The sequence below is a fragment of the Anabas testudineus genome, chromosome 15, assembly GCF_900324465.2.
Source record: "Anabas testudineus chromosome 15, fAnaTes1.2, whole genome shotgun sequence".
NCBI lineage: Eukaryota > Metazoa > Chordata > Actinopteri > Anabantiformes > Anabantidae > Anabas > Anabas testudineus.
In genome coordinates, this window is record NC_046624.1 from 3,780,783 (window position 1) to 3,807,469 (window position 26,687).

Genomic DNA, 26,687 nt, shown 5'->3' on the forward strand with positions numbered 1-26,687 from the left:
CGGCAGCAGTTAGCATAGTGGCACCATTTTGACAAATAGGCCAGTTTTTCCTCCCTCACCCTGTTTCCCTATCTGTCTCTGTCCCTGGGTCTGTTGTTAGCACTTTAAGGTGAAAGAGAACATAAAGACAAGTGAGCACAAATAACAGTAGGGGGGCCTTCCTGGAAGCTGTCTCCTCGCAATGGGAAGCAGTGACCTTGAGTCCTGCCTTCACACCCCCTCTCCCTTTTTCTCCATCCTCCGTCAGAGCAGGAGAAGGAGTGCCGGTGGGAAGGGGGGTAGCGCGGCATGGGTTTGGGTCACCGTCCTCTGTTCTCATCAATTAAATGTGCGACAGTGTTTTTCTGTCAGCTGAACTTATATGTCAAGGAGATGGGCAGAATCTCATGTTTGTGCTTTTGACAAATCAGCAAATGTTTAATCTCAAGATGTGCCGGTGCTCATAAATAATGCAGAGACCGGCCGGGCCTGGCCCAAATCTTCTCCCGGGCGCCTGCGCCCGCTGCTAAAAGGGAGACACAGGAGAAACCAAATCCTCCCCTGCAGCAGAGCCTTTTCTTCTACAGATGTTTCCTCCTTCTTTTGGTCACACACCTTCAACCCCTCTTCATCTCCTGCCTTTTATTATTTTTTTTATTTTTTTACTGTACCTGAGCATGGAAGTCTTACCTATCTGCTCATCCAACCTCAAGTCTTGCCATAATTTTCTCTCCCCGCTTACTCATGTTTTAATTTGGTCACTCTAGCTTTTATAAGAAAAGTTACTCACCACCCTGTGCCTCCCTCTTTAGAGAGAAAAAGGAGGCTTAGAAGTATCCCAAGCCAAAGGTCTGCTATCTCAAAGACACAAGGGATTGAGCTTGAGCTTTGCCTCCATTTGCCCTAAATGTAAAAAGGGCAACAGAAAGCAGTGTAGTGGACTGTGAACCGCATCAAATCCCTCTCTGTACAACTCTCACTTCTTCCCACAGACTTTGATTGGCTTGTCCACCGACTGGGAAAGTTTCCTGATTGTTCACAGGGAAAATTAAGATTTTAAGCCTATTGAAGTTGATCTTTGCTCATTCAGAAGTCCATGTGAATGTGTCTTTTGAAAGCTCAAATTGTTGACTCGCCACATTAGAAGACTCTGAGCCCGGGAATGGGTTTCACTGAGTGTACTGTACAGAGAGCATGTTGCACCTGTTGTTGTGGAGCTGATGGTGTGTGGTGTTTGTGGCTTCCCATTGAGTGGAGCTGTGGGAAGTGTGCTGTGTAGTGTTGATGGCTGAGACTCTCACTTGGAGCCCAGTTTAACACTCAATGTTGTAAAAAGGTTATGAGCAGGGGGTTTAGAGAAATAATTAGTCTAAACAATGTAAATGTGAATCATTCTTGGAAAAAGTGTCAGATCTCAACTCTTTTTTTTTTTCTTGTAGGCTCTTGGAAGTTTCTACTTTATCCACGAGTCTTTGAAAAACATCCACCAGTTTGATTTCAAAGGTGAGTTCCCTCCTCCAGCACACACATACATCATCAACACTGCCTTGAAATGAAATCCTCACATCATGCCCCCTCATCCCACCCCCCGCATATCACACAACCATTTGCAGGCTATTCTTGCTTCCATCAAAACCAGCGAGCTAAGATTGGCTTTGAGGATAATGTAAAGGGAGCAGGACAGAATGGTAATGCTTATTAATATTAGGATTTAATTCATAAGATTTCGGGCCCACAGTAATGGTCTGCGGCGGGTTATTGGACAGTTACAGCAGTCTCATCAGCCTGTGGTGTCAGAGGGCCCCGGGGTCCGGCGGCCACGCTAATTAAAGAAGGGATATAGATGTGGAGGCGCCTCGCTTTCTATTAGACTCAAGTCAGCATTAGCACCAGTTACCCCAGTGAAGGACAGGGCGAAGGCAGGGGACAGGTCGACCACTCCCCATGTACACAGACATACTTCAAAGATTTTATTTAATAACAGAAGTCCCACTATAGATTGGTTTTCTTTTTTTTTTTTATCACTCAGTAGCTTTGATTTGTCAAACTAGAAGAATCACAGGTTTTATTGACACAGTGACAACTCTGTCCTTTTTAAGTATCTTACTAAGCCCTGAATAGTGTTGAGAGGTAACTGGTTACATGCAGTTTAATCCCAAAATAAAGGCATTTGGAATAAACTCCAGTTAACTAAAAAACTGTCATTACGTTACAGTTAAGCTCCACAGGGGTTACATTTCTGGAGCAAAGCTGCTGGGACAGACTTAAGTGCACCACCATATGATGGCGAACGAGGAGCTCTCTTAACGCCCAGATATCCTCCAACCACTACAGGGCAACTAGTGATTTCATTGCATTCGTAAGAAGTAAAAAGTAACCTTCTGAACACTGGCAATGACAATACAACAGCCTAAACAAAATGAGGACGCTTTCAGTGAAGCAGCTGAATTCACCTCAATAAGCTCATTAAAAGAGAGGCTGGGTGTCTTCTAATGACTTATTAATTAAGGGTCCTTTAAAGATCGAATTTGATCTGACATCAGGTTTGTAACAATAAAGTCAGTCCATGGTTGTAATAGTGTACAACTCTCTAACATGATTTACAGTTTGAGACACTCTTTGTTGTTATTGGGTTGGGATTTTTAATAAAGCAAAAATTCCTCTTTAATAAAATGTTTAAAACTGTGTTTAGTGCAAAATACAAGAGAATCTCTTAAAGGAAACAAAAAAAGTCTCTAATTATAGAGATTTTATGTGTTAGGTCTTTAAATAAAACAGTTAACAGTTCAACAGTATAACAGGTATTACTTAAGCTTTACTTGAATCTCGATCAACTGCAATTTTCAAATGTGGGTAGTAAACTGTGGTCTTCTGTAAACTCTAATGAAAACTAATGGAAATCTCATTATTAGAGTAAATTATGTGCACATGCGCACTAGGTGAGGTGTTGCTACTTACATTAGTTTTGCTGAGGCTGTGTTTGTGATCGACTTGAACAATCTTCCTGTGAGGTTAAAGACGAGCATGATCTACTTTGTGACTTCACACACTCTTCTTCTTTAGCTGAGTTCCTCATCCTGACCAGCAGGTGGGGCAGTTGTCTGAAAAAGGCGTTCTCAATGAGCTTCTTATTCCTACACAGGGTCATCAGAAATTAACCTGACATGTTGGTAACAATACCGTTTCTCCACCTCCCCCTCTCTGTCTGTCTGCCTGCTCTCTTTCTCTCTCTGTTCCCCCCCTCCTACTGCTCCTTTTAGCCAAGAAATTCAAGAAGGTGGTGGGGAAGGAAACCTGCTCTGAGACACTAGAAAACACACCCACGCTAGAGAAGGAGAAGTTTCCACAGGACTACTTTCCAGAGGTGGGTTCTGTGACACTTGATTGACGGTAGTGTGGTCATCTAATGACAGCTTCCTGTGGAGATGTGGACTGACAGATGTAAAAAAAGAAAAATGTTTCATGACAAATAGAAACTCTAAATCAAAATCAGTCTGAAGGTTTAATAAAGCTGCTACATTTAAAAAGGTGGTCAATCACTTTTATCCTCATCACACGTATAATCAAATGTTTTTTAAGTACATGAAATAAGTTTATATATTTACAAGAAAAAAAAGAGAAAAAGGGAAATTCTATTTGATTGTAAAAAAAAATGTAATAAAAAAATAGTCCGACTGCCACCCCACTCATCTAAACTCAAATCAATCTAAAAAATTCAAATCCAGAAACAGAGAAAGTCCTCATTGTGTCTCCCGCGTCCCATGGTGCACTTCTGTGCTCACTCCGCTGTGTTCAGTCTTCTGGTTTTTGGTGCGGTGTGCTTTCAGAGGGGAGCTGAGCGCTGAGCATAGCTGTGCTGATATAGTAATAAAGAGCATGACCGCCCGTGTGTCATCCCCGCACTCCCCACTCATCTGTCAACCATGCTCCGACGGACGCCTCCGCAAATATATGCAAAACAGATGGATACGGCCCCTTCACACACTTCCCCCAATTTCCGTCTCTTTCACACACTGCAGGGCCCCCCCCCCCCCCCCCCCACGCACTCCACCACCCCCCATTTCTCTGTGCCCTGTGCCCACGCTGAGCCACCCAAGATAAACACACAAACATATGCATTCTCACACATACACAACAGCTTGATACCTCAGGTTTCCCACTTTCCCATTCCACAGATGATCTAAAACCAATTACACTGATTGAGGCGCAAAGCCATTTGAAATGATTACAGCAAAGCATTGTTCTGCATTTAACAGGACAAGCAAAGAAAACCACAAAACAAACCTGGCATGGCATATTGTGAGAAGGATGATGGCAGTGATGCAGAGAGAAAGGAGGTGTGCGTGTGAGTGTGTACACTGAGGATCGGAGATGAGAAAACTTTTGCCTGGTGATTTATGCCTCTTTCCCGGTTGGGATATGAATCTGGGATGATGCTCCAGAGAGCAGCACTCCAGATAATGTTAGCCCATTTAAAAAGAGCAGATTTGTGTAGTCTATCAGGGTCGGCAAGTATTTTTAAATTTTTTTTTCCCTTGCCTCCCTCCTCCTCCTGCTCCGGCCCCTTCGTAGTGAGAAATTGGTTGTTATCATAGATCACAGATACTGCTCAAACCTCTTATGAAAGATGAATTAATTTCACTAATGCTTTAATGCAAAGCTCTCATGAGGGAGGCAGACTGGTGATAACCCCTGCCTCGTCCCCGCTTCCTCCGCTAGTGATTTATGCCCTCTTTTAGTAGATGAAACTGCCTAGATTTGCCATCCATCTGCAGCTTTGAGGAATCTTATTACATGCGGATCTTGGACCGGACAGGACGCCACACGGAGTCCCAAACCAATTGTCCCAGCTGTCTGAGTTTTGGGCCACACAGTGGGATGTGACAAGTGATTATTGAGACATATAGAAACCAAATCATTACAAATTAACAGAAAGTACATGGGGCAGGTGTCTTGTTTACAATAACTGATAAATCATAACTGATTTCCAGCAGAAATAAGATAAATTGTTGTTGATACTGATTAAAAATATATATATATTGTCAAACTGAATCGTCACAAGGAGGTTCGAGAGCAGAGGTAGACAGCTCAGGTGGCCAGTGGGAGACAGATGTGTGTCCCCCTGGCTGTGCCTTACCTTTACAGTCCCCCATTAATAAAGTGTCACTGAGCGAGATGCTGCTGACATCGAGGTGGGAGGGTGTGGTGTAAAAGTGTGTTGATGTCTGTGTTTAAGGGGAACAAAATGTCATTCAGTACATTTCAGTGCACTTGAGACACAGTGTGTGTGTCTATTCTTTGTGTTTATGCTCACTAAATTAAACTAAGTAGTGCTGCAACTAATGATTCACTTCATCTACTTACTTATACACTGTACAATCATTTATTATCAAACAAGCTGTATACATATTCTGTCATTCAATAATGACTTGTATTGATTGATTGATTGATTGATTAGATTTTTATAAAAGTGCAGAAAGAAAAGAATCAGAAACCCCCATATTCTTTCTAGATTTACATTGCTTAGTGTTTTAAAAAGATCCTTTTTCATTTAACCTAAATCATGCTCCCAGTGGATTTTTATTTCACTATTTAAAAGCAGCTAAACTGTGTGTCGTAAAATCAAGTATTGGGTAAAATGACGTTCGTTTACGCTTTGTTGCTGGCCCCTTTCTGCTCCTAGTTTTATTCTGATTTAAGTGACAGCTCTCCCATATGCAAAACACCAGTTCTTTCCATAATCCCGCTGTGAGTTATAGTTGTTAGTGAAGGGGAGAGAAGTAGGAACATTAATTGAAATGCTGAATAAGAAGGAAGTGAACAAAATTGTGGGCACATTTCTTTTGAAAGGTCGCCGTGATGGATTTTGCTGCTTGTCGTTTCCCGTTGTTCCGTCAATCTCTCCACCTCCCCGGTGGGCATTAATATATTTATTTCTTTGGCGCAGTAATACACGCCTCCAAAAAAACCATTGCATCATAAGGATTTGTCATTGCCTTATATAAATAAAGTATACGACCCAGACCTTAATGTGCCCTTGCTATTGATCGTTTTACACAGCCGTAGAAAAAAAGAGAAAGGAAGAAAATAGCGGACGGGCTGTAGATCAACGTCCATATGAGTTTGTATTTGTTGTTTGGCACCATGAGCGTGTCCATAAAAGCATTGACTTTTCATCCCCTTTTAGTGCCCTCTGTAGTCAGCTCTGATATGGGGCTGTGATTACTCTCAAGTTCTGCCCCCTGATCAAAGTTAACTTCCTTCATATTTTTCTCCTCTGATTTAAACACCACATGTGATTCATAGATGCAATGTGTATATTAAGGAGATGAAGTCATTTAAAATGGCATTGCTTGTAAAATGCTCTCTGCATTTATCACCAGACAAGACACCTGTGACACAGATGCTGTTCTCTGTGACAGGCGTGATCCATGAGACTGCAAGGAGCTCATAAACGAGGAGATAATGTTGAAATGGAAGCTAAATGAAGCATTCCTACACTCATGTTTTATCAGTTTATGGAAGGATCAGAAAAATGTCTCAATCTTAAAACGGAGTTCTGCTGTAAAAATCTCCAGTGGGCTGTTTCAGTCCATCCTGTTCCTTTCACCTTCTTGAGGTTAGCATGTGAATTTTCCAGCTCTTAGCATTCCTACATTGGGATTACTGCTATATTTGAGTGGTGACAGTGACGGAGACTGCAGTACATCTTTATCAGAGCACCCACACGCACATGCATGCATGGCCACGTGCTGTCCACTCATATAAACCCTATGTGAGGCCCCCAGTATGATGGAATAAAGATAAATGTGAGCGTCTCCAGGGGCTCAAATCAATCAGCGTTTGTGTGTATTTCTTATTACTCACAGTGCATTTCTGTCACAGGGCTTTTGTGTAACCCCCTCCTCACACCCCTGTCCTGCCCTGTACTCTTCTATCACCCTTCCTCCAAACATCACCTGGCCATAATATTATTTATGGGGGTCGGACTTATATAAAGGTCAAAGAATGAAACTGGATGGACCAGGAAACGGTAGTGGGAGGTACTGAGTCTGTGTGTGTGTCCTGTCTGTGTTAAGTTTGTTATTTTATAGGATTCATTCTAATTTTGTGTTGGTCAGAACTGAGGAGTTTTATGTTGTGGTTTCCAGTTTTGTGTGAACCTGATGGTTCAACTTCCTCTTCATCCCATCACTTTGTATTGTTTTGTTTTCTTCCTCTCTTCATTTCTTCTCCGTATTGTCAGACACCCCTGGATGTGACCCACTGTGCAGCTGCCGTTCATCACTGTCGTGGGTGCAATCGCTGACCTGTGGAAGGTCACCCAATGTCACCCCAAGCCTCCTGACCTTTTACCATTGCCCCTTCGACTCCCACCCTCATCCCAACCCATTGACGCTTTATAGCCACCAAACCTGATCTATGATATGATTACATGTCATCCTTTCATTTAATTCAAATATATCTTCTGTTCTAAATAACAGCGGCATAGTATATTGGCAAAATTCTTACTTTTTTAAAAAGATCTGTGCGTCTGTGTGGAGGGGGGAGGACAGGGTGATGATGATGTTTCAGCAAGAAATTAAATGGGACCAGACAGCATCTGTGTCATCATCTCTGCTCCGATATCAGCTGCAGCAACCAAATCATGATGTCATCATGTCAACCATCAGAAAGGGACACTTTTCTTTTTCCGCACTTAGATTGATTGTGTGAGATAATCATCTTAGCCGGACTTGTGCTAGAAAATAAAAGCACTTCAATTGGGTAAAATAGATAGTGTTTATTTTTTTATTTTATTTTTTTTACTTTTTGATATGTGGATGCTTGTTCCGCTTGACTGCCATCACCCTCTGCCTGTTTACTGTGTGTGTGTGTGTGTGTGTGTGTGTGTGTGTACATCTTGAGCATGTTTATAAGCAAGCGATGAAGCAGGGGGTCAATCAGTCATACGTGGAGGAAATGCGGCAATCTGGGGCCGGGTGTCAAAGAAGTGATGGATTTTAATGCTGCGATTGTAGTTAATGGCTCTTTAAATTAAATCGAGATTAAACGTCTCTGGCTGCAGTCAGTGCTTATATGCCCTCACTCACTCTTCATCTTGTCCCTCCACATCCTCCACACACAGACTTTGTTGCCTCAACTTTACATTGACAAACACAGTATCGTACATTAATGGATGTGTAATTCAATGAATGTATACATTCTGCGTACAAAAACAGATTTGTCTTTTCAATATACTGAGCTACTTAAAAAAAAAAAGAGAGAGAAAAAAAAGAAAATTTCGAGTGTAAGGTTTAAGTGCAATGTGACGCTTTCATCTAATTCCACTTGCTCCTTTCAAAGCTACAATATTGGGAGAGCGAGTTATAATTGGGCCCATACATCCTGCCGAGGCAGTATGGATTAATTCAAGTATGCTAATGTAATTCAATTTGATACAGTTAATCTTGCACTAATGCAGATTGAAGGATGTGAGGCGCAATCAAATACCTCTTAGCCTTTTAATTTGCATCTGAGTTTTTAAATAAAATTAGTCAGTTTGTAATTATGTGACCTGGCCCATAATTAGTTTATTCATCACTGCAGTTATCTCCCCATTAGGAGTATTGAAGTGGGATAGACAGAAAAGAAGAGAGGCTAAAGGAAAGAGACTTATTTATTTATTCAGAATAAGGACACTCACAACATCAATTTGTCTCTCATTTAATAACCAGCTTTGTGGTGAATCATGTGCTGTTTGAGAATGATCTTTGAACTTGCGATTGGATAATTAACTCAGGGCTGGTGGGATCAGTTCAGACAGCTGCATGCTAAATGTGTACACTTTACAAATATTTTCTATAGTTTTAACTCTTTCTTCTGGTTATTTTACTGTTTTATATAGCTGCGCTTATTTGATTTGTAACAGTGCATCACATTACGTGTGTTCTAAAAATAGTCAAGTAATCCCCTTAAAAATGTAATGACATTGAAGGGCAAGTGCGTCAAAACTTAGTCGTTATCATTTTACCTCTACTTTGAAGTCCATTTGCATCTCTCCATCAACAACTCTATTCTTTTTAGAAATAAACAAATTTTATTCACAGGTTTCATTTAAACCTATGTTATTTTTAAACTAAAATCTCTGCAATTGAAATTAAAATACTTAATTATGGTGAAAAGATAAAAAATAAGTTGTGCTATTAACAATATACATTGCTAGTTCTTTTGTGTTTAAATTACTAAATCACTTGATTTTATTAATTTACTTTGCCCCAAGTAAAAGACACCTTAGCTTTGTCAAATGTGTTGTTATGCTAAATTCCATCTCTCTGTTCTACAGTCCAAGTGGTCCAGAAAGGGATTCATCAGGACTCGATGGGCCCTGGCTGACTGGTGAGTTTCATTAACAAGTTGCTACAATAATGCATCACATCTTATCCACTACCACTACACTGTTTGTGATTAGAGATGAAGATTTAGCCATGTCAGCCATGCCTGGCTTCACCCAGCAGCAGCAGCGGGCTGTGCATAGTGTGGTCGTCACGTTACATTGCTTTATCCTCTCCGGACAGTGGGCCACAGGAGCGAGCAGGGATTCAATTAGACATAATCATGTTAGTCATGAAGTTACATATGACAGATGACAAAAAACATTACATGCAATTGAACCCGTACGAGATGAATACAAACGCTGGCCTCCAGTGTGCAGAGTGGGGGATAGAGATGGTTGGGGGTTGGAGGTTGTGGGTGGAAGATGCGGATTGTAATCTAATAGATGGATGACATGAGAACTAAAGAGCTGAAACGGTAAGCATTTAATAGGAGCATGACGTTTGACAAGAGCGACAGAGAGAGAGAGAGAGAGAAGATAGTGAAGAATAGAGAGATCAGATCAGAGATGGGACACAGAGACAGCGAACACCATGTGTGTATTCAATTGTTCAGGTTGTCACTCCAGAATAAACCCCTTAAGATAAGACCAATTCCTCTGGGCTGCCCAGTTGGACACCATGCTAAGAAAACATGGCAGACTGATCAGTAAGGATCAGTAAGAAGATGTCCATCGCTGTAGAGAGCTATCTTACAAACTGAGTGAAAGCAGATAAGGGTTTTGTAGTGATACATGTGTTCACAGGGCTGGGATGCGAAGTAGTTAGAGAGTCTCTTTAAATGTTTTATGATCCTGTTACTAAAAGGATATTAGTTTTATTGTGTCGGGACAACTAGTAATTCTGGTTGAATAACCTCATTCACAGTGTTTTCTTTCCTTCCAGTGCCTTTGATCTGGTCAACATCCACCTTTTCCATGATGCTTCCAACCTGGTGGCCTGGGAGAAAAGCCCCTCAGTCTACTCTGGGACCAGGCAGAAGGCCCTGGGCTACGTTTTAGACAGGTGAATACCAGACACACTATTCTTGGCATTCATATGGCAGAATTTATCTATGCATAGGTCAATTTAAGTCAGTCTCTTGCTGTGTGGTGACTCAGACTTTATCAGACATGTCAAAACATATGTTCATATTATAATAGAGGCTTACTGTGAGACTGAACAGGAGAGGTATAGAGAAGGTTTTGCTGGGATTCAGTCCCAGAGCAATGGGATTACATCTGTCTGTAGGAGTAGGGGCGTCTTACTCACTATACGGTCTGTGAACTCCCAAGTCTCTTTATCTGTTCTTTTTCTGTCCCTCTATTCTAACTTCTCCTTACTTTTCAACAAAATCTGTTTTTGTGATGTAATCCTATATTCATCCTCATTTCTGTCCCACTACTGGAAAGCATAAGGATACAAATACTTCTAGATTGGTATGTTCAGCTAGGTGTCCATGCAACACTTTGACACGTTAGATTTAAAATTGATTGTTCTGGCCCCTGCATAATCATTTAGATCATCTTGAACTTATGTGTTGCCAGCATCAGGCCAGAATTTCCTGTGGGCAAAGATGTAGATTCGTGAGAAGGTATCTCAAATTTACAAAATTTTCAACCCCAAGGCATGCATTTAAATTTGATTACCATTAAAGTTTCCGACAGGTGGAAGCCATTTATTTTTGGCACTCCAAACTTTGTACTCTATTGCTAGAAATGAATTGCACTTTGTAGTTCATTGCCCAAAGAGGATAAACCTTAATGCTTTGGTAACTCCCCTAGGAATTATAATAGTAATGACAAAGCATATTGTGCTGTGTACTGAGTAAAGCCAGCCTTTATACAAACAGGTCAGCCTTTTCATATATAGGCCATGCTAATGTGATTTATGGGATACCTATATGCAGTGGAGCAGAATGATACAGTGCGTGGTACAACCCCTGGTCTCTACCTGTCCATGCTTACACAGAACAAAAGCCTAGTACCAGACTTGCATCAGGTGACCTTCTATACACATAGCATCAGAATGCACAACATAGCTCCCCGTCGCCTCCACTTTGAATAACTAGATGCATGTATGGGTGGCATACATTATCATCAGGCATTCTGATGTGCGTGAGTTATGAGGCACTTTTAAAAGTATTCTCTACGACGTCATATTTTACCTGCAGTTCACTCTTGATTTGATGAAAGAATGGTCTGCCTTTAATGGACAGGAAAGTGGGAGTGTTTTAAGAATATGGCAGCTTTTGCAAATTTTATTATGCTGTAACTTACCTGGATTTACTGACATAATGACATTTCAAAAGGGGCTCTGTTGTTGCTAACATTTAAGTGTTTTCATTGTATTTCCTTTGCTTTCATCATGCTTTTGCAGTTGATTTATATTTAAGGGGCCCCTTATAAATACACTCCATAGTCAGGTTTCTAAGTTTTAGTTGGGTGGCTGAGAGGATTCAATAGAAATTGTGCTGGCTGAGTGGCAGTTTTCACACTCCCTGTGTATTTTTTTAAATCCCCTTGGGATGGTAACCTTGTTGTTACTTCTGGGCCATATCATTTAAAGGTTGTTTTTTTGTGAGGGTGGGGATGGGTGTTAGTGGTGTGAGGCAAGGTGGTGGTGGTGGGGAGGTTGTGATGTGTTATGCCTACCCTGGTATTCCTTGCTAGACTTATGCAGTGGGATAGTGGGGGCATTGCGCCTCAGTCGCTCACTTTAGGGTAAACCGTCGGGCACAGATCCGGAGCACCGGAGTGAGAAAAAGCTGGCGGTGCAGAGGGAAGAGAGGAGGAGCACAAAGGGTGCATGGGCTCTGTAAAGGGCAGTGAATAATGGGTCGGTCTTTTCACAGTGGCTGCTAACCTTTTGGCAGCCACCAGCAAACTCCATTCTACTCTGCCGATCTGGGAGGACAATGTGCCCAGGCCGGGCTTTGAATGAAGCGCTACCACCAACAGTGTTCCCATTCAATGGCTGGTTGGGAACCATCTTTTTGGCCATTGTCCTAACTCTGACTCCTACCCCCAGAAAGCAGGGCAGGAAAAGGGACAGGGGGAATATCTAAAGCCAACCTCCCCTCCCTCATCTTTCTTCTTCTCTCTCCTCTCTCCTCTCTCCCTCTCTGAGCTCTAATCTCTCTTTGCGGAATGGGAGAGCAGGGGAGGGGTGCTGCTCAGCACCCGACTAGCTGAGATCCATGAGGCAGCCAGCACAGGAGCTGATCACACAGCAGTGCTGGGGACTCTGCCGCCTACAATCAAACTTCAGCCTTCACTTTATCTGGGGCCCAGGCCTAATAATGCAGCTTACGGCCCATTGAGAACACATCTGATAAGCCTTTTCCTCTGTGGCCCTTTTAACCACTAAACTGTGTTTATCTCCAAAGTGCTGCAAGGCCTCAGGGGAACCATGCTGAGAAGGAACAGTGTTTAGCCAGCCAGATCTCACTATTGAGTCACATCAAAAAAGCACTGCTCTATAGTCCGTGCTGATGTGTGGGCCACTTCCATGAGAGGAAAGAAAAGCTCTACTTGAAATGTTGCCCCTGCTTGTTTTCCTGTTCTTTAAAAAATGAAAACATATGTGGTCAGGGCCACAACAACCATTATGTACCTTGTTGACTCAGCTACACTTTAATGTATATAGGTTAGAGATTGTTTTATCATTATATCGAGGATAAATAGTCCTTTTTATGCAGACAGTGTAAATTAACTGATATATGACTTAGATTTCCTCTTAGCATTTTAAAGAATAATTTAATTGGCTATTTTATTAAATTGAAGTCATAAGGTTGCAGTATCTGCAGTATTATGACGCCACTATAGTATGAAGGTACACGATGCTAGAAGTATAACGTAATTTGATTTGCTTAGTTCTGTGCGTAACAGCTGATTCAATGAAACCCTTTGGTTCTCGAAGGATGGAAACATGGCTGCAGCAGTGAGCCTGTGAAATGATAGCATGAGATAAAGTCAACAGTTTTTTTTTTTTTACTTTTCCTTAAAATAGGTCCTTTTGTGTATTGGAGTTTGTTTCTTTTTTCCAACCTCATTCAAAGTGGCTGGTCTGGTTCAGGGTAGAACAGTTTTACATTACAACTGTGAAATCCTGGCATAAAGGCGTCCATTGTGACGCGCCATTATTTTCACACAAATATAGTCCATTGTCACAGTGCTGAAGTTAATTTGATCAACATTGGGGACATTTAACTGTTTTGTTCGCTGAAAAGACTTGTTTCATGCTCATTTTCAGGGCATTGAAAAGCAATGATTGGCAGAAAAATAATGTTGCCGTTAACAATTCAAAGCAATTAGTTTCCCATGGGGAGGCAGTGGGCCGCACTGGCCACCACACAGCGATGTTTTGTCATTTTATGGACGGTCATCAGTCAACTGTCAGAGTGTCTCAAAGAGCCCTCCAATCTAAATGTTTCCCTTTAGGCTTTTCCCAGAACAACAGGCTGAAAGAGCAGAGAAAGGCCGGCTAGTTTCTAGCCAATAGACATGTTGAGCTGTAGAGGCAGGACTGGATAATCACAGGAGATCCTCCATAAAGCCAGAATGAAAGAATTAAAGAGACTAGTCTCTCTCTCTCTCTCCCTCTCTCTCTCTCTCTCTCTCTCTCTCTCTCTCTCTCTCTCTCTCACTGTGTGTGTGTGTGTGTGTGTGTCTCCAAGCATGTAACATTCACAACACCCTTTTTGTACTTGTGTTGTTCCTCCACTGTAAGTTTCATGAGTTAACAGTGTAATAATATTGCTGTTGTTTTTATTTGCGCGCGAGCGTGTGTGTGCGCGTGCGTGACTGTGTGTGTCCCTCTGAACTGCTTTCTCACCCTGGGAGGCCTCCAGGAGCAGAGGTTAATCTTCCCCAGTGTCTCTTTGCTCATAGTGGACCTGTTTATTTCTCTCTCTCTCTCTCTCTCGCTCCCTCTCCCTCTCTCTTCCTCTCTCTCTTTCTCACATAAACTTTCATCCTATAGTTCCTATAGTTGTGAGGACACACAAAACTAAATGCCAAACCCAAACCTAACTGTAAACCCAACATTGAAGCTTGAAACCAAATCTTAACTCCCAAATCCCTTTGATGGCTTGTTGGGAGGTGAGAACCAGCCACAATATCCACGCTTTCCAAAAATGTAGTGATAAGGCCTCATCACTGAAGCTTAGCTCTCCTTTGTAGGTGAAAAATCAGTTTTGACTTTGTTGATCTTTGTTGTTAGTATAAGCACAATTAATAAAGGTGTTTTAACTACATATATGTATATATATTTATACACAAATTTAGTATTACACAATCTGTAACACATTTCTAAGTAATCAAATGACCAAAAACACCTGCAACACAGTGAACCTGGGGCTTTTAAGGCCCCTGGAATATCTGGGGCCCTGGGACAGTTACTACTTCTTATCTTTGCGCAGCTGGTCATCCCATCTTGAGTACAGTTGGTAGGTCCCCCTGACAGTCCATTTTAGGCAACAGTCCATTTAGTAAAGATTCATCAGATTTAGCTTCAAAAGGTGAAGTTATCTAATTTTATGGTTCCCCTTTACTCAGAGATGTGCTTTTACTCAGGTTGTTGATTATCTTGTTGGTTTGAGCTGACTTATACATATTAACCTCTGAGTGACCGCAGCATCATCCTAGCATCCCCCCAGTGCCATGTCTTTCCTGTGTGGTGTTGTAGTTAGAAGGGGAAGGGGTCGGCATTACTGAGGAGTTGGGGTGCTAACAGGAGGATGAGGGGTAGGTTGTCCTGCAGAGTCAAAGGTCCTGTCGAGGGCCACCCCTGGCCTATTCAAAAAGACGTCACCCAGCACATTCTTCACAATGTTAACATTCTCCCAAATTCTCAACATTTACTTACAATGGATGACTGCGCTCAGCCCAGCTATTGTGTGCAAAGTCAAATCTGACTTGCCAATGTATGGTAAGTCATCTTGTCAATATAATCATGACATGGCCCCCAGTTGCACCCTCATAATCCCATATAGACTGTCTATTATGGCTCAGTTTAGCTGTCAATCACAGCATATAATCTGGAAAGAAGTCAGTGACGGATAGAGGCTGGCGTGAAGGAGAAAGATTCAAATTCAGGCGAGCTTTGTGTCTTAACGTGGTCTACATGTGTCCTATCTCTGAGATTGAGATGCTGACCATGTTTTTGGAGCCAGCGCATGTTCAGAACCTTGAGCGCTAGCTTTTTTTCTCTTGTTTGTTCACTTCTGCGACTGTATGGTGTGTGGAGAGAAAGGGAGGAATCGGAAAAAGAGAATGTACCGTGGCTGCTTTGTGCTGGTGGTTTAAGGAGCCTGGGAGCAGAGTTAGGGGCCATGTTATAAATTAGCGTCTGACCCCAGTCTTTGTGTGGCACCTAGGAAGGCCTGACGAAGGCCCCAGCCCAAACCTCAGTGAGAACTGCCTGTGTGAAGAGTCTTTTTCATGGGTGTCACTGCGCGATGAATTGGCCAGGAGAAAGCATGTTTATAGACTGTGTAAAGGAGTGCGTCTTTGTGGGAGAATGTCACTGACACTGTTACAGTTTGCCTGAATGAACTGTGATGACGAAGCTAATGGGGGGGCCCCCACCAAGGGTGAGGGTCAGCAAGGAGGGGGGTGCTCGAAAGCTTGAGACCCCCCACCCTCAGGCTCCTTTCACGCCCAGTAGCTGTAGCTAATGTTGCAATTCTTCGTTCTCTTCACAAAGGCCAAGGAAAAAAGTCAACTTTCACACCAGTGGGTCACCATGAGTGCTTTAGGAAATGATCGTGTAAACAGAGTGTTACCTTCTGACCTGTGGCTGATACCTTGGAGCAGACAAAACAGTCAGGCTGCGGGTATTAGACATGGCTGTTAGTGGGATAAAGCTGCAGGAGGAGAAGGACCTTCAGGCTGTAGAGAAACACACATACAGTCATACTCACTGGTTCCGTCTCATTTATTTATTTTTTGTCTGCCCCCATCACATCCCTTATCACATTCTCATCTTTTTCTCTGTGGTATTGTCACATTTTAACATGGGTGCGACGTTTACATTGACAAGTTTCTAACTGTATAAAATCTGCATTGATGTCTGTGTACAACTGTTTCCTGGCCACCATCCAAGACAACAAGATAAACTGAGCACTAACCCTGTTTGAATAGTGCAGAGTGTCTTAGCACCAGGTTGTAAGGTCATTAATGACATCAGCCACTTTCAGTGGATTGACACAAACGTTTAACTGTTAGCCTGTGATCAGTAGTGCACTTTAATTTTCCTTATTTTAAGAAGACCCAGTGATTTACACAAGATTACCTTCAAGTAGATGTGCTCAGGTCAACGGCAGATCTTGTTTTAACTAAACTTTAGCTTTCTCATCGAACCCAATTAAGTTTTCTATACAACTAAACTGTAAATAACGATTGCATTTTTACATTACATTTTTTAACAGAAAACAAGTTAGAAGGAGGTGGTTAAGTAGGGTGGAGAGGGTGTTGTACAAAGTGCAGGACCTTAAGACCACAGACCCAAGTTTAAATCCAGTTTTGGAAGTTTAATGAACACTGACAAATTCAGTGTTCTCTATATTCTTAAATTTAAGGTGTTTTTATTTCTCTTTCCTCTGTGACAGTAAACTAAACGTATTTCAGTTACAATATAGAATTTGTAATAAGTCATTTCTAAAAAACCTTATGTGTGATAGAAGATAGACAGTTAATATACAGAGACTTACAGAAATTATAGTAAGAAAACACTTTTGAGATCAAAGTCTTCTACATTCTCTTCCTATGGTTATTCTGACACTACTTGAACAAAACATGGCATAAGGTAGAAAGACAATCTAGCTTCAGTTTAATATAATAAAATATCTAAATTACACGTTGCCTATTTAATAAAATAGCAGTGTTCCCTGCCTCGCACTCCAGTCACCTTTGCCTCCATGCCATTCCCTCTCTCGCCTCATAGAGAAGCAGTGGCCGTGCTTTACGACAGCCGGCCGGAGCTGAGACCCACCACTAAGAAGAGGCTCCTTCAGTCTTTACGGCCCCATAAATATATTGTTATCTGAGCCTGCGAAGTCCGTGGTGAGATTTATCCACACAATTAGTGGCGATGGTGAGCCAAGCATCCTGAATCATTAATTACACAAGAGGCTGCACTACATCCACCTTAATTTCCCATCTTTACTCTGTTGAAGAGCCACGTTGAAGTCGGTGATGAAGCGAAGGAGATAATTAAATGTCGCTTAGGTGCTTTTTTTTTTATTTTTATTTTATTAAAGCACTGAGATGCTGGCACTGTGGCAAGGTTCTAGAGATTTGACAGAGAGGATATATACTCTATGAATCCTCTGACACTATACTTATGTGGTTAACAGTTGCACGACAGGAGATGAGAAAATGTGCTGGATTTAAATACCCATGGGGGGCAAAGGAGCACAAACAAGAGTCACTACTGAAGCAGAACCTTTGGCAGCATGGGTGGATGGAGTCTTTCAAACTGTTCACATGTTTCTGACTCAAGGTCTAAACTCAAAAGGCCACAAACAAATCCAGGGAATCAGAGGCTTTGGGCTGGTCATTCTTCCTTTGATCAGCTCTGGAAAGTGAATTTTCCTTTCCTCAGAGCAGATTATGAAAGGAAGTTATCAAGATTGATTAATTAAATTGTGGTGTCAGCTGGCAAACAATAGAACTCGGAAAGTGGGGCTTACTTGGGTACGGTATCCAGGAATTTCTGCTTTACTTCAGTGTTTCCAGTATTCTGCTACTTCACAGTTTGACTTCACCACTTTTAGAGGAAAATATAGTACTTTTACTCCACTACATTTATTTGATAACTATTGTTACTTTATATATCCGCCAGGTAAAACACATGCCAAATCAGCGTGCAGAACATGTTCCGCTGTGAGTATAGTATAGTATAGTATAGTATAGTATAGTATAGTATAGTATAATCATAACAGTTTAGAAATCTAAAAAATATATTATTACATTTAAAATCTAAGGTGTTAAAATAAGCGCCATCTCTTCCAAGTGATGAAGACATTCACGTGTTAATAATTATAATTAGAGGTGCAAGAGTACTTTTACTTTGCTACTTTTTGTTCTGAGTGTTTCTGTACTGTGATATAACTAGTTTTAGCACTAAATAAATGAATGAAGTACTAGTATAAATATACTGCATCCATTTTCAGATTTGATTCTCATTTTTTTTTTTTTTTTCCTGATTTTATGTTTTTGTTGTATAAGTCCTCCTCGCCCTCACAGGCTGTAGACTCTTCTTGAGAATTTGCAGTCATATTACATTTGATTATTTTCTCTGCTCCCTATTTATACACCTATACCTTCTGCATTATCTAGCAAATAATGATTGCTGTAATAATAATACAACAAAAACAAAAACGTCAAAAAAGCTTTGTAACAATTAAGTGTCGACTCTGCAAAGTTGAAAACCCTCTAATCAAAGTGTTCAGACCACCAGGTGGTGCTGTGGCCCTCATCAAGTAAGTACCCTGAGGTGAAAGAGATCAAGAAATGAAGTTCAAAAGTCATTAACAACTTACTCAATGTTTCTTTTTTTAACCTAATGATATAATATCTCTTCTAATATGCTGGATAACTTGGGATTATGTATTTCCGCAGCTCTTCTTGGTGTGTTCATCATAGAGGTTACTATAACTGTGTAAAGCATTTTTACAATCAAGTTGTAATGTAGTTGTAATTGTTTTTCAGGATCACAGACCAGCGGTATGAGAAGGTGCCATATTTTGTGTTTGGGGACTTTAACTTCAGGTTGGACTCAAAGCAGGTTATTGAGGTAAGTTTTTATTTTTTTGGTGTTACACATTAATTAGTAATGAAGACATTTGTGAACTAATATAATGCATGCCTATTTGGTTAGGTACTATGAAGTCCAAGTAATATAAACTGTGCGTGTGTATTTGTAAGGCTATGGTTAGGGTAAAGTGTTGAGGCAGTTAGTTTTGATGGTTAGGGTTAGGGTAAGGCTGTACGTGTGATAAATTAAAAATCAATACAGAGTAAATTAGCATGGCCTACACCACAGTAGGGGGCTAGTGAATGCATTATGTCAATGAGCGTCATACAAAAATGTGTGTGTGTGTGTGTGTGTGTGTGTGTGTGTGTGTGTGTGTGTGTGTGTGGATTAAAGAAAGACTGCAATGTAGTAAAAGTGGTTTCAGTAGCCCTCTGTCTCTTTAGAGTTATGACTCATTAAACGCTTCACTGTGGCTGGCCCAGCTGTGTTTGCCAACTGAGCCTCCAAGTGCATTGTTATGTTATGGTGCCATTCACTGCTCTTTCTCTCTCTCTTCCTCTCCTGCTCCCTCCCTAGCCCCTTTCTTCCTTCTTCTCCTCCTCCTCCTACCCTCCTTCTCTTGGTGCAAATGAGGCCTATGAGAGCCAAGGTAGTGCAGTCACTCAGCATTCTTCATGAGAAAATTTGGAGTGGGAGGGGATTTAGTAGCACAACAGGTCATAAGCCCACAGCAGACAGTGGTGTCCTATGATAACAGAGTGGGAGAACCACTTGTTAGCCGATCCTCTCCAGCACAATGGCCCTCGAATCAGTGGGTCTGTTCAAGGTGTGGGCATTGTTCATTTCAGCCAGAGCCCCATTCAAGGAAGAAGGGATAGAGGAGGGAAAGCTTTCTGAATGGAGGGGCTTTGCTCAAATGACTGAGGAAGGACTTCACTATGTGTGTGTGCTCAAGGAGAACATTTACTGGTTTAGTCATTTGGCCACTAGGGGAGCAGTAAATCACCATCTCCTCTAGAGTGGGATGGACATCACATGTTTTTATTCAGCAATCCATCAGGGACATTGATTGATTGCCTCAAAGTTTGTGCAGTACATTAGATTTGGTTCTGTAATTGAGTCACATTTACCCGCTGATCATGTGAACATGTGTTGCTTTGGAGATAACAAAGCCAAGTACAGAATCCACAACAGCAGATGTGCAAACACTGGGGCTATTCAGAAGTCTGCTATTGCAATTAAATGTCACCCGGCACAAATTTAGGTCACCACAGTCATTGTAGATCAATAATAGACTATTTTATGTCTGTATTTACATCATTGCTGTGATAAAATACATTGTGTTCTACACATTGAATATATTGAATGGTTTTTATTAAATGTCTTATTAAATGTGTTTTCAGTACCTATACTGGCACTTTTGAAAGTGTCTAATCAAACAAAGTCAGATGATTGGTGGTGTTTGCATCGTGTTTATGTATTTCCTGTACAGCTGATCTCAGTACTTCTTTCCCCATATTTCTTGTCTGTACTGCTCTGTGGCAGACAAGCGCTCATCCTTTTCATGTCTCTGCTGCTCTGAAATGCTGTTTGAGTGCAGTAAGGGTCATGACCCCTTTTCCAGGGATGTGTTGGGCTTGCATTGGTGTGTTCATCTCTGCCCCCTCTCCCCTCCACATAGCTTCTTTCTTATGCACCTTGCCTCACCATATTCACATACAGAGCGAATACACACACACACAAACACACACACAAACCAATTTGTTAGGCCAAATGAATCTGATTGATTCACCCCATTTAAGGGGGTGTGGCAGCCATGCAGGGGGGCTTTTTAAACTTCCCCTCAGGAAGTTGGAGCTGTGGGTTTTAGGATAAGGCCCGCACACACACACATACACACATACACACACACACACACCTAGACATTCTTCCCTTCAGCTTAAAGTTCCCACAAACACCAATGATTTAAAGGGGACAACAGGAAAGGCTGATGATGTCACCTGTGAGAAACACATCGTTAAAGGGGCAGCTCTGCTTCGCATAAACCCATCCTGTGCAGTGGTCGACCTGTCTGATTTAACAGTGACCCGTGTGTTAGCGGAAGAGAGAGCTGTGATGTCACCAATAAATAAATGGGTTGCAACCTTAGTGTTGGGTGTAACTCACAGCCAGGAGGCCGTTTTAAGCCCTTTAATGACAATTAATGTCAACAGGACAATTAGTGCACATCCACTGAAGTGCTTAGCTGTAGATGGGCTGCTGGTGGATCGATCGCCCATACTTATCCGAAGATTGATTCAGACACAGAGGCCAGCTTCCATTTTCACTGTCTGAGAGTCTAATTTTTTTGCTTTTCTCATTATTATCTCTCCACTTTCAACTGTCTCCAACAAGTTATGCAGATGAGTAGATACATTTTCTGTGTTAAATTAATAAAATAACAAAATTACACTTGCCTTTTTGATTATTTAAACCTCAGGACCAACCCTTGAGCACTCATGAGGATCCCTTTGAAAGTCATTGGATCTGAAAATATTCTAGTACATTTCTCTATTTCTGCACGCTACACCACTTCTCTTCTTCTCTGTCTGTGGCCTATTGTGGGTGACTAGACTGTGGACAGCCACTGCCTGTCACCCACTCTGTCTTGTGGGTGGGAAGATGGCACAGGGGATATTTTAGGACGTATCCATGTGTGTACAGACAAGGAGGTGGGTTTGGAAGGGGGTGGATTTGTTATTGTCACAAGCCAAATTCCAGGTGGCAAATTCCTGGCATGCTTGTGCGGCAGGATCAGTAACCAAAGCCCTGCAGCCGCCCCCCTTCTGCCCAGTCCGGGCAACCCCATTAATTGTGTCCGACAGAGGGAATTGGTTTCAATTGACCCCCATTCAGTGGCCCTTTGACTGGCAGACAAAGGACACAGCCACGTGGAGACTAATGCTAGGACTGAGCAGCCTGGAGGTGGTCCAGTCCCCACCAGCCTTCTCCCTTCCTCTCCCATGGGCTGATCATGCTCTGGCTTGATCACGATTTGCATGGTTGCGGATAAAACAGGAAACTACAAAGGAATGGTTTTGAAGATTTTGTCGGGGGAATCAGATACTTCACAGTCCACTTGTTCATTTGCTGCCTGTGATTTATTTTAATCCCTCATTGAGCGCTCATTATCAAACCCCATTCAAGCCAGTAGTGATTAACTGTCGAAAGGTCTAAAGATGCAGTGCATGTCGTTCCACACCGGAGACCTGTTGCAATAAAATCAGAGCCTACAACTAGTATCAGAAAGCTGATTCTCAAAGAAGGCCGGATGATGAATTTTCAAAATCATTACATAAAATTACTGTCCCTAATCTAAGTCTGAAATCTCACACTAGTATCTGGTTTGACTCTGCTCCTATAGGAATTTATATGAACATTCATTCATTTTTGTCACTCATTCAGTGACATTTTATAATCTTTCCACTGAAGCTGAAGCTGTTTTTTTCCAGTTCATGTCTTAAGGTGAACGGTAACCAGTGATCAGGTAGATAGATTTGGAGTAGACACTGTTAAAGGTAGGTGATCACAATCTCTAAATAGAATTGCCAGTCCGTCTTATGACCAGCATGTCAGACCAAAGTGGATCACTGCCAGCTTCCAGGTGGGATTTCAATCATGAAATCAGTGCAGATAATCCTTGTTGAACCACCAGTAAACACTCTTTCCTTGGTTCCATGCTTCAGTCAGAGGGTAGTCAAGGCTTTATGGTGCTGTGTGAGAAAGTGTGTGTGTCCCTCGAGGTGGCTGGTGGCTGTGAATCACCGGTGTTGATGACAGGTTCAGGGCTCTGTGCCTGGACTACTAGTATATTTAAAATCCCTCCTAATTAAAGTTAATAGAATGTAAATTTAATATCTGCAGAAATTGTGTGCTGCTGGCCGGGCTGCTCCAATTTAAGGATTGATAGAGGCCAACGGGAAGGTTAATTGCTGACTTGATCTACTGTCCCTGTGACATGGTGTGGGGCTGTTTTAATTGGGTGTGATCTGCTGCTACATGGACAGATTTCATTAGGCTAGCTGGCCTCTCCCAGACTGGAGAGCAGTTTGGACCAGCACCCCCTGCCTGCATCTTCAGGAAGTGTCCAGGACTGGACCATCAATCTTCTTTCTTTTTTGTCCTGTGTCCTTTCTCCCGCATGAGCAGCATGAAATTAAAAGTGGGGCCCTAGTCTGGCCCCACATCTAATGAATGCTGTAAAATGCTCAATAATGGCAGGCCAGCACGATAGTGACATTTATTTTCACATGGTGGAGTCAAACGCTCTTGACAGTGAAGATGTAAAACAAGTGATTTTTGAGAAACATGTTGCAGACAAATCCTATTGTTGATTTGTGTTCATTGCCACATGTCAGTATGAGGTTGAGTAGACGTCGTCCTGGATGTATGTATGTATGTATGTATGTATGTGGGTTTTTCTGTTTGTAAATGCTAAATTTAAATTTTGGAAGACATTGAATTTCTTTGACCCAGTCTGTTATTATAAAATTTTAAGGTGATTTTAGCATCTTACTATGTTTTTAATTATTTGATTTCATGACATCAAGAACAATTACAGTATATATGTCAATTTAAACGATGTAAGAAAACAAAATCTATTGTTGGTACATGTTACCTGCAGACAGCAGTTCATCAAATACTTGCCATTGTCCTGGCTGCTGAACCTAGTCAGGGTAAATAATTTGCACCAGTGAAGGCCAAACAATTTTCCCTTTTTAGCCTGACTTTGACTAGCTTGTGTGTATCTGGCCAGCTATAAATCAAAAGGCAGCTAGTGTAATTAAGTGTACACTACATTAGTCAGGCTAATTAATTTTGGGGGCCATCCATCCATTAACCAGCGGGCCAGCACTGATTGGGCCTCTGTTCTGTGGAACCCCTGACACTTGGGATGACGACCCTCCTTGGCTGCCCTCCGCTCTCTAGATACACTCATGCATTTACACCCAGAGTCACAGATGTGTGTACACACACACACTCACAGACACACTAACCCTCATGTAGTTAATCAGATTTCAGCTACAAAAGGAAGTCTATTACAATAAATTTTTTGTCATACTGCTCCTGGACAATTCTTTACTTAATTTAATTTCAGATATAGACTATTTGCAAGGCTCAGCGTACAGAGAGGAGGTATTTGGAGTGCTGTATTTGACTATTTTATGGCTAGGACAAATTGTATTTACAAATCCTCTACATGGTTTGTTGTAGCCTAGTAAATCAATATACTTCTCTGTGAAAGACAACATACTCAACATTATCTCAGTTGTCCTTATGCTATTTACTGCTCCACAGTGTAAGTTTAAACAGTGTTTAGCACCTACTATTTAATCCACGCCTGTTTATGGTCTCATAGGTGAAGCCTGTGATGGAGATGCCTTTTCACAATACAATAAAGACATATTATCTAGCTAGAAGAGGCCAATCTATCACAATGAGGGCCCATTATATCACAGATAACCCATCTGCATATAGAGGGAGACTAGTCCCTCTAGACAACAGCGCCTGTTCTCTCTCTTCTCTCTTTCGATGCTAATGAATGCAGCGCTGAACACACAGAGGAAAAGAGTTCAGCTATGAGGGGGTAACTTGACCGATGCAGCTTTGATGGGTGCGCTGTCCATATAATTAAAACGCTGGCAAATGAAGAACAAGCAGTGGCTTCTGTTGGTCCTGCTCATTAACAACAGGCCGTTTGAGCCCGGCGCCAGCCATGCTATTGCCATTGTGTACTTGGAGGAGGGGGGTGCACTGTGACTGGCAGCTGGGAACACCATGTCAACGGTGGGATGGTGTGACAAACCAAGCCAAGGATGAGAGCAGAGCCTGGCACTAACAGGGCCTTGGAGGGCATGTTGCATTGTGGGCCCCTGAGGTTGGCCCCAGTCTGGAGTATAACTTGAGTTATCCCTCAGTCTGTCCTTTGGTCTCCTCTTCAGCCTGAGCCAATGTTGAGATGTCTTAAGTCCAAACATGCTGCCCTATTGCTGCATTGTCACTCTTGTTTTTAAAGGTTTGACAGTAGGGCACAGATCTTGCAGCGTATCTGATACATTCATTCAGCAATATTTCATATGATTTTGAATTGGCTCTGCAAAGCAAATAATATATAGAAAAAAATGTATAGAATAATAGCTAGCTATAACAGCAGCTACACAGTATGCAAAGACAGGTGCACAGAACTAGTGATGATGCATCTTTAAATATCCCTGAATCTGCTGTCTGTGAGTCCAGGCACATGTAAAAAGTGAAATGTTTTATATAACACAAACCATTATAGCTTATTTAAAACAATGAAAATAAGTTTCTGTGTGTCTCACATGTGTTAGTAACCAGGTGCAGTTGTCAATATTATGCAAATAGAATAGAAATATTCCAGGTCTAATTGATTAATAATTCAATCAGTCAGTGAATTGAAGTAGACCAGATACTCAATCTATGTCTTTTTTATTTAATCCACCACTGTTTCTAAACAAGGTAATCTCTCTATAAATCATGAATAATCAGTTTTGGCTTCCAGCTCAGGCTTTCTTTATCTCTTGCTTTATTGATGGTTTGTCTTGTCTTCTGTTAGTCAGAATAGACCCTTGCCTTTGAAATCACAAGCAGGAACAACAACAGCTAACACTGATGCCATTATTTAGTACAGATGAAAGCTGGCATAAACTGTGAAGGATAGGGGATCTCTTTGTGCCTGGTACATAGTGTCCAATTTGTATGATGTCAGTCTATTTTTGACTAATACAGTCCTCAGCCTTTGTAAAGCACAGCACAATAATTGTTTTTTTTTTTTCCTCTGAAAGATGGAGTGCTTGCCAAGACAACACGTGTTGTTTCTGGGGGGCTGTGCACAATCATGCACACACACCGTCTCCATAGCTATTTCAAGAATGATACAGTATTCATGATAGTTTGTTCTAATGCAAAAAGTAGTTTGTATAGGAACTCTCTACACACTCGATAAGTCAGTGCCACTTCAGTTCAAATCATCTAGTGCCTGTAGTGTATTTTTTGATAAAATTAAAGAGGAAGAGTGATGGTAAAATGCTGTGGTGTTGTTAAGGAAGCCAGTAGAAGTGCCAGAATTATTTAAACAACTTGGCCTATAGATATCTCAGTGTGAATCTTTACTGTCAGCAGCAGAATGATGTTCCTACAGAATGGCTCATTGTAACACAGCTGTAAACCCAGTGTTGGCACCATGAGCTTTTAAACAACTCTGCCCACTGACATTAAAGTCGCCGGGCTCCATTCACATCCGCACACAAATATCCCATCATATTTAAGAGGGCCTATTAAGGGCCACATTGAGAATTCATGGGCCTTTCTCCCAGTCCCCCTTATGTGATTTATCTGTGACGGCCATATTGCCAGGGCCTTTCAGAAGGAGTGGCTCCACTTTTTGTCTTAGAGGAGGGCCAAAACAATGCATTTCTGGCCCATTTCTCCGACAGGGCCTCCTCTTTCAGGAGGCAGAGAGAGCCGGGGCTGGCCTAACATCTGTTTGTGTCCAGAGCCAGGCGGGACCAGAGCACAGCGTGCCTCAGTGGC

General features: G+C 41.8%; 1 protein-coding gene across 1 annotated transcript in view; it reads left to right on the forward strand.

The window, feature by feature from the left end:
• LOC113159306 (inositol polyphosphate-5-phosphatase A) overlaps nt 1-26,687 on the forward strand; it is a 121,597-nt gene that overhangs the window by 67,270 nt on the left and 27,640 nt on the right. The window contains exons 5-9 of the mRNA XM_026355928.2: nt 1,419-1,482; nt 3,240-3,343; nt 9,305-9,357; nt 10,239-10,358; nt 19,049-19,133. Of these exons, the coding sequence (XP_026211713.1) occupies nt 1,419-1,482; nt 3,240-3,343; nt 9,305-9,357; nt 10,239-10,358; nt 19,049-19,133 (426 nt within the window). The remainder of the gene's footprint in view (nt 1-1,418; nt 1,483-3,239; nt 3,344-9,304; nt 9,358-10,238; nt 10,359-19,048; nt 19,134-26,687) is intronic.